This window comes from Lepeophtheirus salmonis, chromosome 2, assembly GCF_016086655.4.
Source record: "Lepeophtheirus salmonis chromosome 2, UVic_Lsal_1.4, whole genome shotgun sequence".
NCBI classification, from domain to species: Eukaryota; Metazoa; Arthropoda; class Copepoda; order Siphonostomatoida; family Caligidae; genus Lepeophtheirus; species Lepeophtheirus salmonis.
The window spans coordinates 26,733,493-26,747,122 of record NC_052132.2 but is presented as its reverse complement, the minus strand read 5'-3'; the positions used below and the strand labels follow the sequence as shown (position 1 = coordinate 26,747,122).

Genomic DNA, 13,630 nt, shown 5'->3' with positions numbered 1-13,630 from the left:
GTTTCTAAAAGGGATCTACTTTCTCTCCCTTCCTTAATAATAAAAGCCAATATAGCCTTAAGATACTTGCTTCATTCGCCTACTTTCCCCTTATTAAAAAGCATTTAATTTTCTTCTTTATTATTATGAAAGAGACTTAATTGAGTCTCTTCTTAATTCTAAACGGCCCCTTTATTCCAATTTCCATTGAAAGGAAGTACTTCTCAGGGCTGTCCACTGGGGAGGGGTGGGGCAATTGGTTTTTTGGAATTTTGTAGAAAATAAAATTAATTGAAAAAAAATTGGAAAAAAAATCAAAAATCCACAGCTATTTACAAAAAAATTTCAAATATTACATTTTTCTATGGAAATTTCAAAAATCTATGGCTATTCACAGAAATTTAGCAAAATACCTTTATTTTTTATTTGGGGGGTGTATAACCCCTCCAGCCCATCCCCGGCGCACGCCCCTGCTTCTATACGGCTTATGTATGGTTTAAAAATACAAAATTCTACAACTTTCTAACAAATATTTACAAGTTATACTTCGTATTTCATGAGCCCACACACTAGTAATTACTTTATACTTAAATGTTTTCTCTTCAATAATTGAAGAATAATGAAAGCAGCTTTGGATGGTAAAAAACTCTTAAGATTATCAATTAGAAATAAATTCTTCATAACTCAAGTAATAAAGCTATTCAATTTAGTCACATCACTTAGTCAATATATTTCCTTACATTACATCATTATGATATTTCAGTCTATTATTGTACTCCAAGTTTAAGAACATACTCTTTGTCATTGGTTTAAAATAAGGAAATTGTTTTCATGCATTAAATACACTTTAAAGCAGGGATTTTCAACCATCGAATCGCAATCCATTAGGTATCGGGGTTTGAAGAACTTTTGAATTCTCATTCTTATTACTATTTGTCGAAAGATATTTTATTTTTTAAAGTGACTTCTGTGAATAAGAACTAATTGACTAATAAATGCGTCTCCGTTTTTTCATTAAATGGTAATTGTCTTTCAAGGCTGTAAACACGATGTTTGATAGGGAAGAATATATATGTGGGGGCGGGGGATTTAACTTTTCAAACATTTACACATAATATAAGTTTCATAAAATATGTCATCTAGAAAAAACTTGAAGTCCATGTTTCGAGGGCCCTACGTTCAAAATATGGCTACTGTGTCATTAATTATTAAGGCAGATCAAATGAATACCAATCCGTAATTTAAAAAAAATAATCAGTCCATGGCTCAAAAAAGCCCATTCTCTATAGGATTGAGAATATAGTTTTTATTTTGTGATTATTAGGGATGAACATCGAGTGCATTTTGGCATATTTAAAAAAGAAAATCAACATGGTAACCTTGACAATTTGAATAATGTTTTGGAGGGGAACAGCTAAGCTGTCGTGACGTTTCATTAGGTCAGCTGTGACAAAGGAGGAGGGGAAGAAGTAAATAAATAAGGACATGGAATAATTACTCTGATGTCGATCCTCAATTCTACTCTAAGTCCAGCAAGGACTTACTATTCTGCAACCAATTTTCTAAGTTATCTTTGTCTTCTATGAGCACACAACGAATGTTCAACTAGGTTTTCGAGGATAATTGAATGTGGTACAAAAGAAAGTTCACTACTCATAAATTAAATAATAATGGCAACAGCTGAGGAAAAGAAAACCCATTCTATGATTATCAGCTCAAAAAAAAAAAAAAAAGGAAAGCTAAAAAATACACCAGATTTCCATGACTAATGGTTATTAGTGTTGTGGTAAGGTCCGTTTTTATCGTAAGTGGAGACTAGGGCAAAGTCAGTTAATCAAGCACCTTTTCTTTTTTTCAAGAAAATATTTTCGAATCTTTTTTTTTTTAAATAAAGGAGAGGTCCATTTTTTTTTACTATTGACAATACATTTATTTTTAAAGAATGTTTTATTTTTTTAACCTTTAAGTATACTTTAAGCTTTTTTTTAATACAATATATTAATTGTGAGATATAATTAACTAAAGAAATCTAATGAAAAAGGCTCAGAACTTTTTACTTAACCTAAAAATAATCTTTGAAAAAGTAATTTTGTTACATTAATTATTACTTAGAATCAAGAGTAATAATATTACTTAACTTTCTATTACTTATTTTTGATATCCTCTTAAAAGATGAATAATGCTATAATTATTCGGCAAGTATTTTATATTGAATAATGTTTAATTGAATATTTGTAAATAAATATAAAGTACAAAAATATATACATAAAAACTAATTTCTAGTACATTTAACAGTATTATCATTTTTTTAAGTCATTGATTCTTTTGTTTCAGGATCCTCTGATTAAAAATAGAAAATATAGTTTTTACACATTAAGAAGAATGAAGTAGGTAAATATGAAGCAGCAGTTTCTAACTTTGCATCCTTCAATTTACAATATTAACTTATTCTTCCGTTATACTTGCAAAATTATTTATTACCTATGTAGTTTAATAAGTGATTTACTATTTGTACAAAAATAAAACATTGAATCTTTCAACTTTAAATTTTTGTAGTTTAAAAAATAAGACAAGACTTTCACATTATGTGTTTTGTCAATCCTTAATTATTCAGTCCAGTCTTAGGACCGGTCCAATCAGTCATTGGGACCGATTCTTAAGACTGTTCTTCGAACTGCGGTTACTGTCTAGAACTGATTAAAAAAGGAGAAATAAAGTTGAGTGATGTCATCAAGGACCGAACTTTTTAATTTTCAGGACTGAACAGGACAGGACCAAAGAATATATATATAAGGAATTATTCTTTGGATGGGACTGCAGTCTTCAATCCTAAATAAGGACTGACACAACAGTGTATAATACTTTTTTGTCGCTAATATTTTGATCGGATTAAACATTTCATGAATAAATAAAGTAATATGAAATAAGTTATTAGATATAACTATATCAAAATGTCATTTCGATATATTAATTATTACTTCTTTAGAAAAGTAATATTATTATACTATTTTTTACTAGAAAAGTCATATTGTTAGAGTAATGCATTACTAACTAACATAATTTAGCTATTGATTCAGGAAATAGATGTGGAACATAAAATCATGAGAAACAACAATTTTTCCATATGAAAAAATATATAAATACAAAAGGATAACTTCAAATTACTAATATAGGTCAAAGAAACTAAAAATATTTAGTTACCTTGATATAAGCTAAAAAATGTCCTTTCTATCTACGGATGATTTTATTTATTTAAGCAACAAAACCTCGTCTTTGAAAAATGTTTCAAAACCAAATGATCCATACACATTCAAAATAAGGCTTTTTTGAAGATTTTCTTTAAATCAAATTCAAAATCTGTACCTTTCTTTTATTCCAAATTAGATTTTTATCATTATCGCATTATATAAAAATTATAAGCCCATAAAAAAATCATTTCCCTCTCATTTATGTTCTATTACAGGGCATTTTAACTAATTCAGAAAATATTAATTTAAAAATTTATGTTGGCGTATTTAACGATCATTAAATCTTCAACTAAAAATATTTTTTTATCTAATTTTCATAGATTTAGTCTACACAGATTTGTTTTCGTAATAAGAAATATCCGAGCGTATCTAATTTTCAAATCAGTTACTTTTATTAATAATAATGAAGCAGTATGACGGTATTGGGATAGTTAACGATAACTAAATATATGAACTAGAGGTGTGTTTTTTTCATGCTGAAAAATGAATCTGAATCATAACATGCACTTAAAAATTTTATGTAAACTAAACTGCTCAAATGAAGCACAGCACTGCTCACTTGATACAGCTATCCTAGGGAACATCAATAAAAATACTAACTCTATTGAAGTCTTCGAAATCGTTACTAAAATGGATGAGTTGACAAACTTAATGGTGGACCAAACCATGGCTTACTTAACATGTTAAGTAATCTATGAACAAACTAACATTCATGCCCAACAAAATGCACAAAACTTTACAATAAACCCGGACAAAATGTGTGTATTGTGAAAGAGAAGATAAATAATATACTTTTGTTGTATGTAATGCTTGTGACGTACCTTTATATTTTCTAAATTATAAAAATTGGTTCCCAAAAATATCACCTTTAAAATTTTTCTATAATTTGTTAGAGAGAATATTACAAGTATTTGGTCGTTTATGCCAAATTACTACTATTTTTTATGCAATAGTGCCATTTATAATTGTTTTATTAACTAGAATATGAAACTAAAGTACTCAAATATAAAACAAATATGAATAATTGAACTTAGATTTTTTAGTATAAAAATACTCCCTTCATATCCAGAGAGACGGTGTCCCATATTTTTTCGGTAAATAAGATGAGCACATTTGTTTTATTAATTTAAAACATGTATGTATGATCTTAAAGATCGAAAAAAACAGCATTTAACAAAAAATACTTTGGATACTTTATCCAAAAAGGATTAAAAGGCTTATTATAATTAGGGAAAATATGAAAGTTTTTCATTTTAATTTCGATGCAGAAACTCGAAATATTTTTACTATGGGACTGAAACTTAGGAGAGAATGTTTTGAAACCTAGGAACAACTTTTGAAAGGTAACCATTCCTAAAAATGTAAAAAAATATTTTACAAGGCACTCTACTGAGGTATGTAATGGAAAAAATGTTGCTTTTGTGTGACATTAGTTTAATGTTAACTATCTTGAATCACTTATGTATATTTAATAAGACATCAGTACAACAATAAAAATGTTATTAATACATTATAATGAACAATTAATGAATTATAAGAATAAAAATATAATATCATTAACAAGGTCATTCTTCTTCATGATATAGCTAGGAAACACTCACAATAAAATAAGTCGATGAATGTCTAATTCCGAATGTTTTTTTTAAGAAAATCAAATTTAATGTAAGCTAGAAATCGAGGGATCACTTAAAAATGGAAAATAATATAGACTTATGAAATGAAGTAGTTGATGATGATAATAATAAAAAAATCTCAAAAAGGATTTGTATGGTTATTACTACTGATATGGAACAATAATAAATCTAAATAGTGGGGAATTTATAAGATATCTAATACTGTTATCGTTAGTTCTTTTTTTGTTTTTAACTTCATGCAGTGAGCCAGCATGCAAAAATATGAGCATGGAATTAGTAGAGGTAGTCACTTTGAAAATAGGAAACAAAGGTAAAGTCATCATATAGGTACTTATGTACGTATATTTAATTGATAAATTGAATATTTCTAGTTGTATTCTAAAATTTGTTTGTGATAAAAAAGAAGATATCCTTCACTACCAAGAACATCACTCAAATCTGCAGGTACAATTTGATGGTCATTACAGCGATACCACCTATCACGATGCTGTCTTACAAAAGATGTATAATGACCAGCCTCTATATTACCAGTATGATTAATAACGGCGAATAATGTATAGGTATAGCTTCCACTATTCACTGGGGAAAAAGAGGAAGAGTTGTTTCGAATATGGGAAACAAAGGGAGACATGTCAAGTATTTCAGGAAAGGCGATACGCGTAGAAATTTTCTTATGGAATCGAGACGAATGTTCAAATCTTTTCAAGTGAAAACTAGCTACAATGGGTAGTTTCTTCATTGTAAGCTGTTTAGTAGATTCCTATAAATAGAAATGAAATAAATACATTCGAGTACTCTCTAAAATGAAAACCACCTTAAAAGTGGGAACTTACTTGATAAGTTTGACAATTAGAACACTTAATTTTGGCAGATGAACCAAGGTGTTCTGGCTTGGTAAATCTTTCTAGACAATTATGCAAAGAAATCCCTTGACTTGAAGAGGATGGAACAACTGCAGGTAAATCCAAAGAAATGTCCCAAAAGGGATCTATTGTTGTCGACACTCCTTTACAATTTTGACATACAACATCAGATTGAAGTTTCCCTGTAAATATTTTGTCCACTATGCAATCACAATTTGATGGGTTAACAGTGGTCTTATGAATGAGGTGACGATGAAGTAAATCGAGAGTAGCAATGAAGAATTCATGAGCATCCTGTTGTTCGTAGCCGGCCAGATGATGTGCGTGAGTCCAGGTCATGTGTAGAAGTACATGCGGAACAAGAGGAACTTTAGATCCTGAGTAAAACTCTTGGAATAACCTTGCCACTTCGCAAACCATACAATCATTCTTCCCTTGAAACATACAACGATGTCGATCAGAGAGGAAGTAATCCCTGAGTAGAGGAGTGTGGATAAGGGACTGTATAATACAACTCATGAAACACGTATTGCCTAAATTAATCAGTCCACGCAGACCAATCGTTGTGTTATTAGCAAAGCCTTTTCGCTTTTTATTTTTCTGTAGTGTAACAATGTCTTCATTCGATGGAGACCAGGAGGAGAAAGGAGTGCCCAAACCGATGGCATGATAGGATTTAGTCCAACAAATCTGCGATATCATCTCACAGTCCGAATCGTAAATATAATCTCCACAGTTAAAACAATAAATGTAACCATATTGAAGCTCAACGGAGAAGTTGTGGGAGCTGAAAAGAGAGGGAAAGAACAATTTAATTGAGATGATTGGCATCAAGAAGAGGAAATTAAATCCAAAACAATCTCAATAATTAAAGCTCTGAAAAGGCAACACGATTCACACATGTATGAATTTGTAACGCATTTCATAGGAAATTGGGAATACTGAGAGGACTGAATGATTGAATTTACAGTTTTCTAGCATGGGACGCATAGTGATCAGGACACCCAAAGTGAATACAATGGAGACAGGCTTTGAGTTGTGGACCATGGGTTTGACAGGAATGACAAAGGCAGGATTTAGACTTCCACTCTCGAGCTTCTGCTCCTGTCGGGGATACGAAGTATAAGTGGACCACACGGTAGGAACCTGTGCCATAAAGGTTCTTATACTCCGTAAAATGAGAGCAACTCATGACTTCCAAAATTATTAAATCGTCTCTTTCCGCCTAAACAATAACAAAAGTCGGCGTATGACGTCATGGAAACATCTTTCTTTACGCGTAGAATACTGAAATGAAGTTAGAGCGCCCTCTTTTTTTTGTGTTTGACAGAGGTGCAAAAGAATGTTCTCATATGAACAAAGTAAATCTAGTAAATTGAAACTTTAACACCTCATATCTTAGCCATTTTATTTAAAGGTAGTTTAATCATTAAACAATTCTCCTTTCCGTGACATAAATATGTATTACTATATATTTTATGCAACCCAATTTTTATAATGAATCAACATATATATTATTCACAATATTAGGAGCCTTGACAGGATTTCATTTTGAGGGGGCTTAATTTTTTTGAAGACAAAATTGTTTTCAAAAAATTTAGAGTTAACATTTTTAGATTGAGCATGAATTTGAACAAGTTACCTTTTTTGACCTGTTTTGCAATTAAAAATGTTTAAAAAGATATAATTTTTGGATGGTAACGACAAAAAATGATCCATTGGGGTAGGGGTCAAGCCCCTCTAGCCCATTCACTGCAAAATTCCAAGAATATACACTACACACAATATGTACCCAAGCCGATTTCTGCAAGTTCGTCAATATCTAAGCTTCAAATTTTGTCTTTGAAGCTACGAGCAAACTTTATGCAAATAAAAAGGAAAAGTATTTAAAAAAAATTATTTAAAACAAAAAGCGATTGAATTGCAAAAAAATAAAATTTTAATAAATCGGGTTAAATTAAAAGTATATTACATATACATAATACATATATTATATTTCATCGAAATCATAATGGTTTATTATTTAGGCATTATCTTACAAAGATTAAATTATCATAAAAAGTGTGTAAACTATGAGGTGATAAAGTTTCAATTTTAAGAATTTTCTTTATAAATATGAGACAATTATTTTGCACTCACGTCAAAAATTAGTGCACACCTTAATATTTATTTTACGTATAACTGCTGGTAGTGACGAAACTAAGTCAATAATTTAATTAATCGTATCTCTTAAATATTATTCAATCCATAGTTTTATAATTAATATATAACTTAATTTCGCAGAAATCTGCTACATTGAGATGGATTGTGGATATAATATTAATACTATATTAAATAAGAAGCATGAGAGGGATATGCTTATGACGTCATATTTTATTTTAAAAGGTTGTGTGAGTTCAACTTTCACCATTTTGTATATATCGTTTCAATTTAAGTTTTCATAAATATTATAGCTCTAGCTAAATAAGAGATCAAGCTATAAGGAGATGATATACCTATATTTTCTCCCAGGCATTGTAGCAGATATCTGCTGAATAAGTATACATATATTGCAGGATTTACTATTACAAATATACATTTATATTATTTTTATACCGATAGTTCTAGAAAGTGGGTAAAGAGGGACTATATTAGAAAGAGCGTATTCTTTTGAAATTTTTCTCTATTATCGTCTTGGAATGTTTGTGTAACAACAGCTACATTCAGACGATAATACGTACGACGTACCAAGTACGTATTATTATTCCTTATGTAACTGTAGAAGATATACCTATACGTAATGTGAAAGGAACGCCTTCATTTACGTCACTCTATTAATAGCTTTATTTATCTAATATAAACAATTGATACGACAGGAATTAGGTACTATAATAAGCTATAGTAGCTTCCAGAATATTTGAATTGACATTAAGTATTATTCATGTGAAAAAAAATAAAGCAATTAAGTAAATAGTACGACTGAGGTTCCCCTGTATGTTGATGAAATTATGTTTAGAAAAGTATTTACAAACTGGTTTTCATGACCTGTCTAATAAAAAAAAGAGAAATGACCCCATATACAAGAAATAGCAGGTCAAGTAACATTTTCACATGAATATTATTTGTATATCCAGCATGAATGACTGCTCAATGTAGACCTAATGATTCATTGAGCTGCTAGCACCCTCTGCTCTTCCTCCTTGCTAATAATAACTTGATGGGGATGCTGATGAGTGAGGAATGGAGAGGTTTCCCTTCTTTTTCCCCTCATAGCTTTTGTGTAGGCATCCATTATTATATTATTGGATTGCGTGATGAGAAGCTCTTGAAGGGCTAACCTTGAATAGGAATTGCTTGGATCCTCGTGAACCAGGTTTCAGGAGTGGGTTTTTATCTTTCTCTCTCTTTAGTCTTGACTTGTAAGTTGTACTTACTACTCTGCGTCGTGGTCTGTTGTGAAAGAAGAAGTGGGTTGAAGTGAGTGAGGGCTTTTGTTGTTAATTCTTAGTTGTTAAGCAGTTTCATCGACTCTCTCTGGGGAATGTTAAATGTAGGTGGACTCCCATACCTTGAGTTGCTCACTTATTAGTTATTAGGTAACATTTCAAAGAGGACCCAGAGGGAAAAGAAGGAAAAAATGAACGAATCCACGTCTTTATCTCCTGATTTGGACTCGCTCCTTGGAGATTTAGAGCGCAGTATTCAAGAAAGAGTGACAAAGAAAGGAGTAATTCCACCCGAAGACTACGTTGTTCTCACCTCTGAGACTCAGAATCAAGAAGAATACATGAGCACGACTGAGTGTGGCATCCCAATCGAGAAAATGAGAGAACATTCCTATTTGAACCCCTCGCCTTCCTCTCCCATTCACCAAAACATCAATGAACTAGACATTCTTCTCAATGATCTCTCCAATGCGAAGTATAACTCAACAACTTCCACTTCTTCTCAGAGAAAAGAAGTTCTTGAGATGAAAACCACAACGCGTGTTCAGGAAATAGCAGAGTACAGTGTCATTGAGAAGAAAAAACCAGAGATCCTCTCCAAAGACTCAGTTCAAAGAACCCCCGAAAAAGACGCTCTTCACCGTGAGCTAGCCCTTAAGAATGGATCTGTCATTGAAAATGGGAATCAATGGGGGTATTTGGGGTATGGAGTGTGGGAGAATAATAAAGGAGCTTCCTCTGCAACACAAGAATTGGATCATCTCATGAACTCCCTCAATACATTCCAGATTAAAGATGGCCCTCAGCCTGAAATGCCAGTCAATACATCTTTAGATGTTATGTTGGGAGACCTAAGAGAGAATTTAGATCGACAAGGAGTTCGGACAACTCAAAAAGGATCCTGTTTTGCTTGCCAAAAACCAATTATTGGTCAAGTTATTACTGCCTTAGGGAAAATGTGGCATCCTGAACATTTTACTTGTCATCATTGTAATGATGAGCTAGGAACCATGAATTTCTTCGAAAGGGAAGGAAAACCTTACTGTGAAAAGGATTATCATTGCCTTTTTTCCCCTAAGTGTAAAGCATGTGGTGAAGCTATTTTGGATAAATGTATTTCTGCTCTGGAGTCTACTTGGCATCCCGAGCACTTCAACTGTTTTTCTTGTAAGGGTCCATTCGGAGAAGATGGCTTTCATGAACACGAAGGAACGGCTTATTGTAGGGGTTGTTTCTTCGGAAATTTTGCACCAAAATGTGGAGGTTGTGATGGACCTATCCTAGATCAATACATCAGTTCTCTCAATGCCCAATGGCATCGGGATTGTTTTGTATGTGCAGAATGCCAATGCTCCTTCTCTGATGGGAATTACTTTGAGCATGGTGGCAAGCCCTACTGTGAGACCCATTATCATGCTTTAAGAGGTTCACTTTGTGCTGGGTGTCATAAAGCTATTCAAGGAAGGTGTATCACAGCAATGTTTCGAAAGTTTCATCCTGAACATTTTGTTTGTTCGTTTTGTCTCAAACAACTGAATAAAGGGACGTTCAAGGAACAAGGTGATAAGCCCTATTGTCACGAATGCTACGATAGACTTTTTGGATAATTTAATTTATCCTTTCACTTGATGCATATCCGTCCTTGAAATCTTTCGGCCTTATTTTGGAATAACAATTTAAGAAAGCTGTTTCATTCATTTTTTTCTTTTTCCTATGAATTGTATTAAGGAATCAAGGCAACACAATTGACTTAAATCTTGTAAATCAAGCGTGCCATAAAATACACTCAAAATTACCATACTGACTGTCACAATTAAAAAACAAAAAATACAACAAATCTATGCATATGCCATAACTGTCTAAAATATTTTCTATTCATAAAACAAAGTAGTCAATATTCAAATATCTTTCTATCGTTAATCTTATAATTCTCATTATTATTTCTTTCTATATAAGAAAATTAAAACTTTCACAAGAATCAATCTTTGCCAAGAAAGTAAATGAAATACGCATTGCGTGTTTTTTTATGATATAATCATCTTTTCAACTATGTTTCTTAGTATAACTTTAAAAAAAAAAATTAAACTCGACCAATCATTGTAATAGATTAAAAAACATTTGTGTATTATGTTCTGCAAGACTAAAATCGAAACTAATGGTGCATTTTATTCCAAACTGCAATTGGTTAATTAATTATTTTTTTTTAAATCAATTTAAGTCTATTTTAACAGCTTTAAATATTTTTTTTTATTTTTTGAAAATTATTTGAATATGTTATATATTTATATTCTCGATTAATTGTTGTTTACTCTAAGCTCTTCTATTTTTGAAAAAAGAAACTTATATTTTTTTAACGAATGGTTTATATATATGCATATATATTTTCCTCAAATTATAAATTTATTTATTGTAATCTATATAGTCACTATTATTAACAATCTAATAACTTCAGTTCCCTATCAAATTTCCCTTTGATTTTTATCATCTCGTAGCGTCATATGATAAATTTTATATTTGTGGAAACTAACGTTATTGGAATCATCTCTTTGGTTTTCATTAATGTATATTTCGTTTTGTAAATTTATTTATTTAATTTTTATAATATGATTAAGTTCCTTTAATTCTAGGTAATAAAAAGATAATTGAAATTAATTTGTTTTATTTGTATTTAATTAATGAACATTGAAAATTATAATTGTCTCGATTACATTGGTCATATACGGTGGTTAAAAAAAAAAATTCCACTAACTCTATAGATATAGTAGATTTTTTTTAAACAACAAAATTCAATTGGACCACACTAGTACTACAATATTAAGATTAATAATTTATAATATATGTATACAAAAATCAATTAATATCCTCAGACACTAATCCGCAGAGTAGATCCCAATTGACTATTGTTATGAATCCATTAAAAGTAATTTACAATTTAAAATAGGTTTTGGGGGCCCATTAAAGCCAAAAACCTGATTCTCGAGAACTGTGAAATCAAATAAATTTATTAACATAAAAAACATATATATGCTCATACTAAATACTTAATGGTTTATTTACTTTTTTAAATGCTTATTTGCCTCTAAAGGTTAAAAACCCTTCAATTTATAAAGAATTCATTTCAATATAATAATTAGAATCATATTTAATTAATTTTGAATAAAAAGATGTGATATTCAACATAAGGAATTCAATCGCAACAATAATTAGTTCCAAGTAGCTATATGGAAGTTTTGTATCAGTCCTTATTAATTCAATCAAGTATTATAGGACCTTCAGTCCTTGGGACCGGTCCTTAAGACCGTCGATCCTTCTTACTGTCAGTACTACTAGAAGTGATTAAGAAAGAAGAAATAAAGTTGAGTGACGTCATCAAGGACGCAACTTTATAAGTTTTAGGACTGAACTGGACCGGACAAAGACTAAACTGCAGTCTTCATTTCTAAATAAGGACTCACACAACACTACTCCTATAACTAAAATACGTTTTTCCAGGAATAACAATAGAAACATTGAATCAGAACTTGATTCATAAATCCTTATAGACTTTTTCAGTAGACATTAAAAAAAATTAATTTGTGTTTTTTGTTTTACTTTTATCCTAAGAAAATTGGATCCGAGAAATGTCTTCTTGTTTTCCTTCTTTTTAAACATGTTATATTTCAAGTTAATATTATTATAAGATAGTAGTTATGAAAATGAGTACAAACGTGCTTACATAATTTAGTAAAAATTACAAATGTCATGATAAAGTCAGGAAGAACTTAAATAAACATATAAATATATTAGAAGGAAAACCATTCTACAAAATCAATCATGACCATCAAAGCGTTTAGAAAATTATTAGAAGAAACATATACACCAAACTAGATTAGAAGTAAGCGTTGTGCGTTTTCTGTGAAGTTCCCTAAAATATCGAGCTCCCTTTCTTCGATTTTTACCTATGTATTGGAATCGTAATCTTTAGACATGTTGAATAATAAAATAATTTCTTCAATTTTGCTGAAAATTGCTTCTACTTTGAAGCATTCGGAGAATTGGAACTGGTTCCTATGACCTAGTCAACTTTTGTTAACTTGGTTTTCAAGCTTTTTTCTATTTCTAAAGTTTAGAGTTTTATTTCTTGTCTTACATTAGGGCAGTGATACAATAAGTGTGCAAAAGTATCAGTGCTATTTTTTTGCTTCTTCTTTCAGTGCAAGACTTTCTAGTCAATAAAAAAAATGTTGCAAATCGATAAGGTATCCACTTCTCCTATGTTGTAGTAATAGAGACGTTGAAATGAATCCGAACTTGATTATAAAATCTCGATAAGCTTTTCAAGTATAAATTTGTAATTCTTTTTTATAATAGTTGAAATATTATAAGGTTTCAATATTTAAATAATTAATTTTGTGTTTTTTTGTTTAACTTTCATCCGAAGAGACCAGGATCAGAGACATTTCTTCAAATAAGAATCATATCCCTTTTTGTGAGATTTTTTT

General features: G+C 30.7%; 2 protein-coding genes across 2 annotated transcripts; one reads left to right on the top strand and one right to left on the bottom strand.

Moving 5' to 3' along the window:
- Nucleotides 1-4,660: 4,660 nt before the first annotated feature.
- On the bottom strand, nt 4,661-7,093 carry not (ubiquitin carboxyl-terminal hydrolase nonstop). Its single transcript, XM_040707330.2, has 3 exons — nt 6,693-7,093; nt 5,695-6,511; nt 4,661-5,621 (listed from the first exon to the last, which is right to left on the bottom strand). Exons 1-3 carry the CDS (start codon nt 6,914-6,916, stop codon nt 5,229-5,231), a joined length of 1,434 nt encoding a protein of 477 aa, XP_040563264.1. The 5' UTR covers nt 6,917-7,093; the 3' UTR covers nt 4,661-5,228.
- Nucleotides 7,094-8,778: 1,685 nt separating this feature from the next.
- Nucleotides 8,779-11,797, top strand: LOC121113530 (leupaxin). Its single transcript, XM_071886724.1, has 2 exons — nt 8,779-11,036; nt 11,465-11,797. Exon 1 carries the CDS (start codon nt 9,341-9,343, stop codon nt 10,754-10,756), a length of 1,416 nt encoding a protein of 471 aa, XP_071742825.1. The 5' UTR covers nt 8,779-9,340; the 3' UTR covers nt 10,757-11,036; nt 11,465-11,797.
- Nucleotides 11,798-13,630: the final 1,833 nt, after the last annotated feature.

Coding starts and splice junctions, on each gene's coding strand:
- not (XM_040707330.2), bottom strand. CDS start 6,916: ATGAGTTGCTCTCATTTTACGGAGTATAAGAACCTTTATGGCACAGGT. Junction 6,512..6,692: donor GCGTCCCATGCTAGAAAACT/GTAAATTCAATC, acceptor CTCTCTTTTCAG/CTCCCACAACTTCTCCGTTG. Junction 5,622..5,694: donor CTAATTGTCAAACTTATCAA/GTAAGTTCCCAC, acceptor TTCTATTTATAG/GAATCTACTAAACAGCTTAC.
- LOC121113530 (XM_071886724.1), top strand. CDS start 9,341: ATGAACGAATCCACGTCTTTATCTCCTGATTTGGACTCGCTCCTTGGA.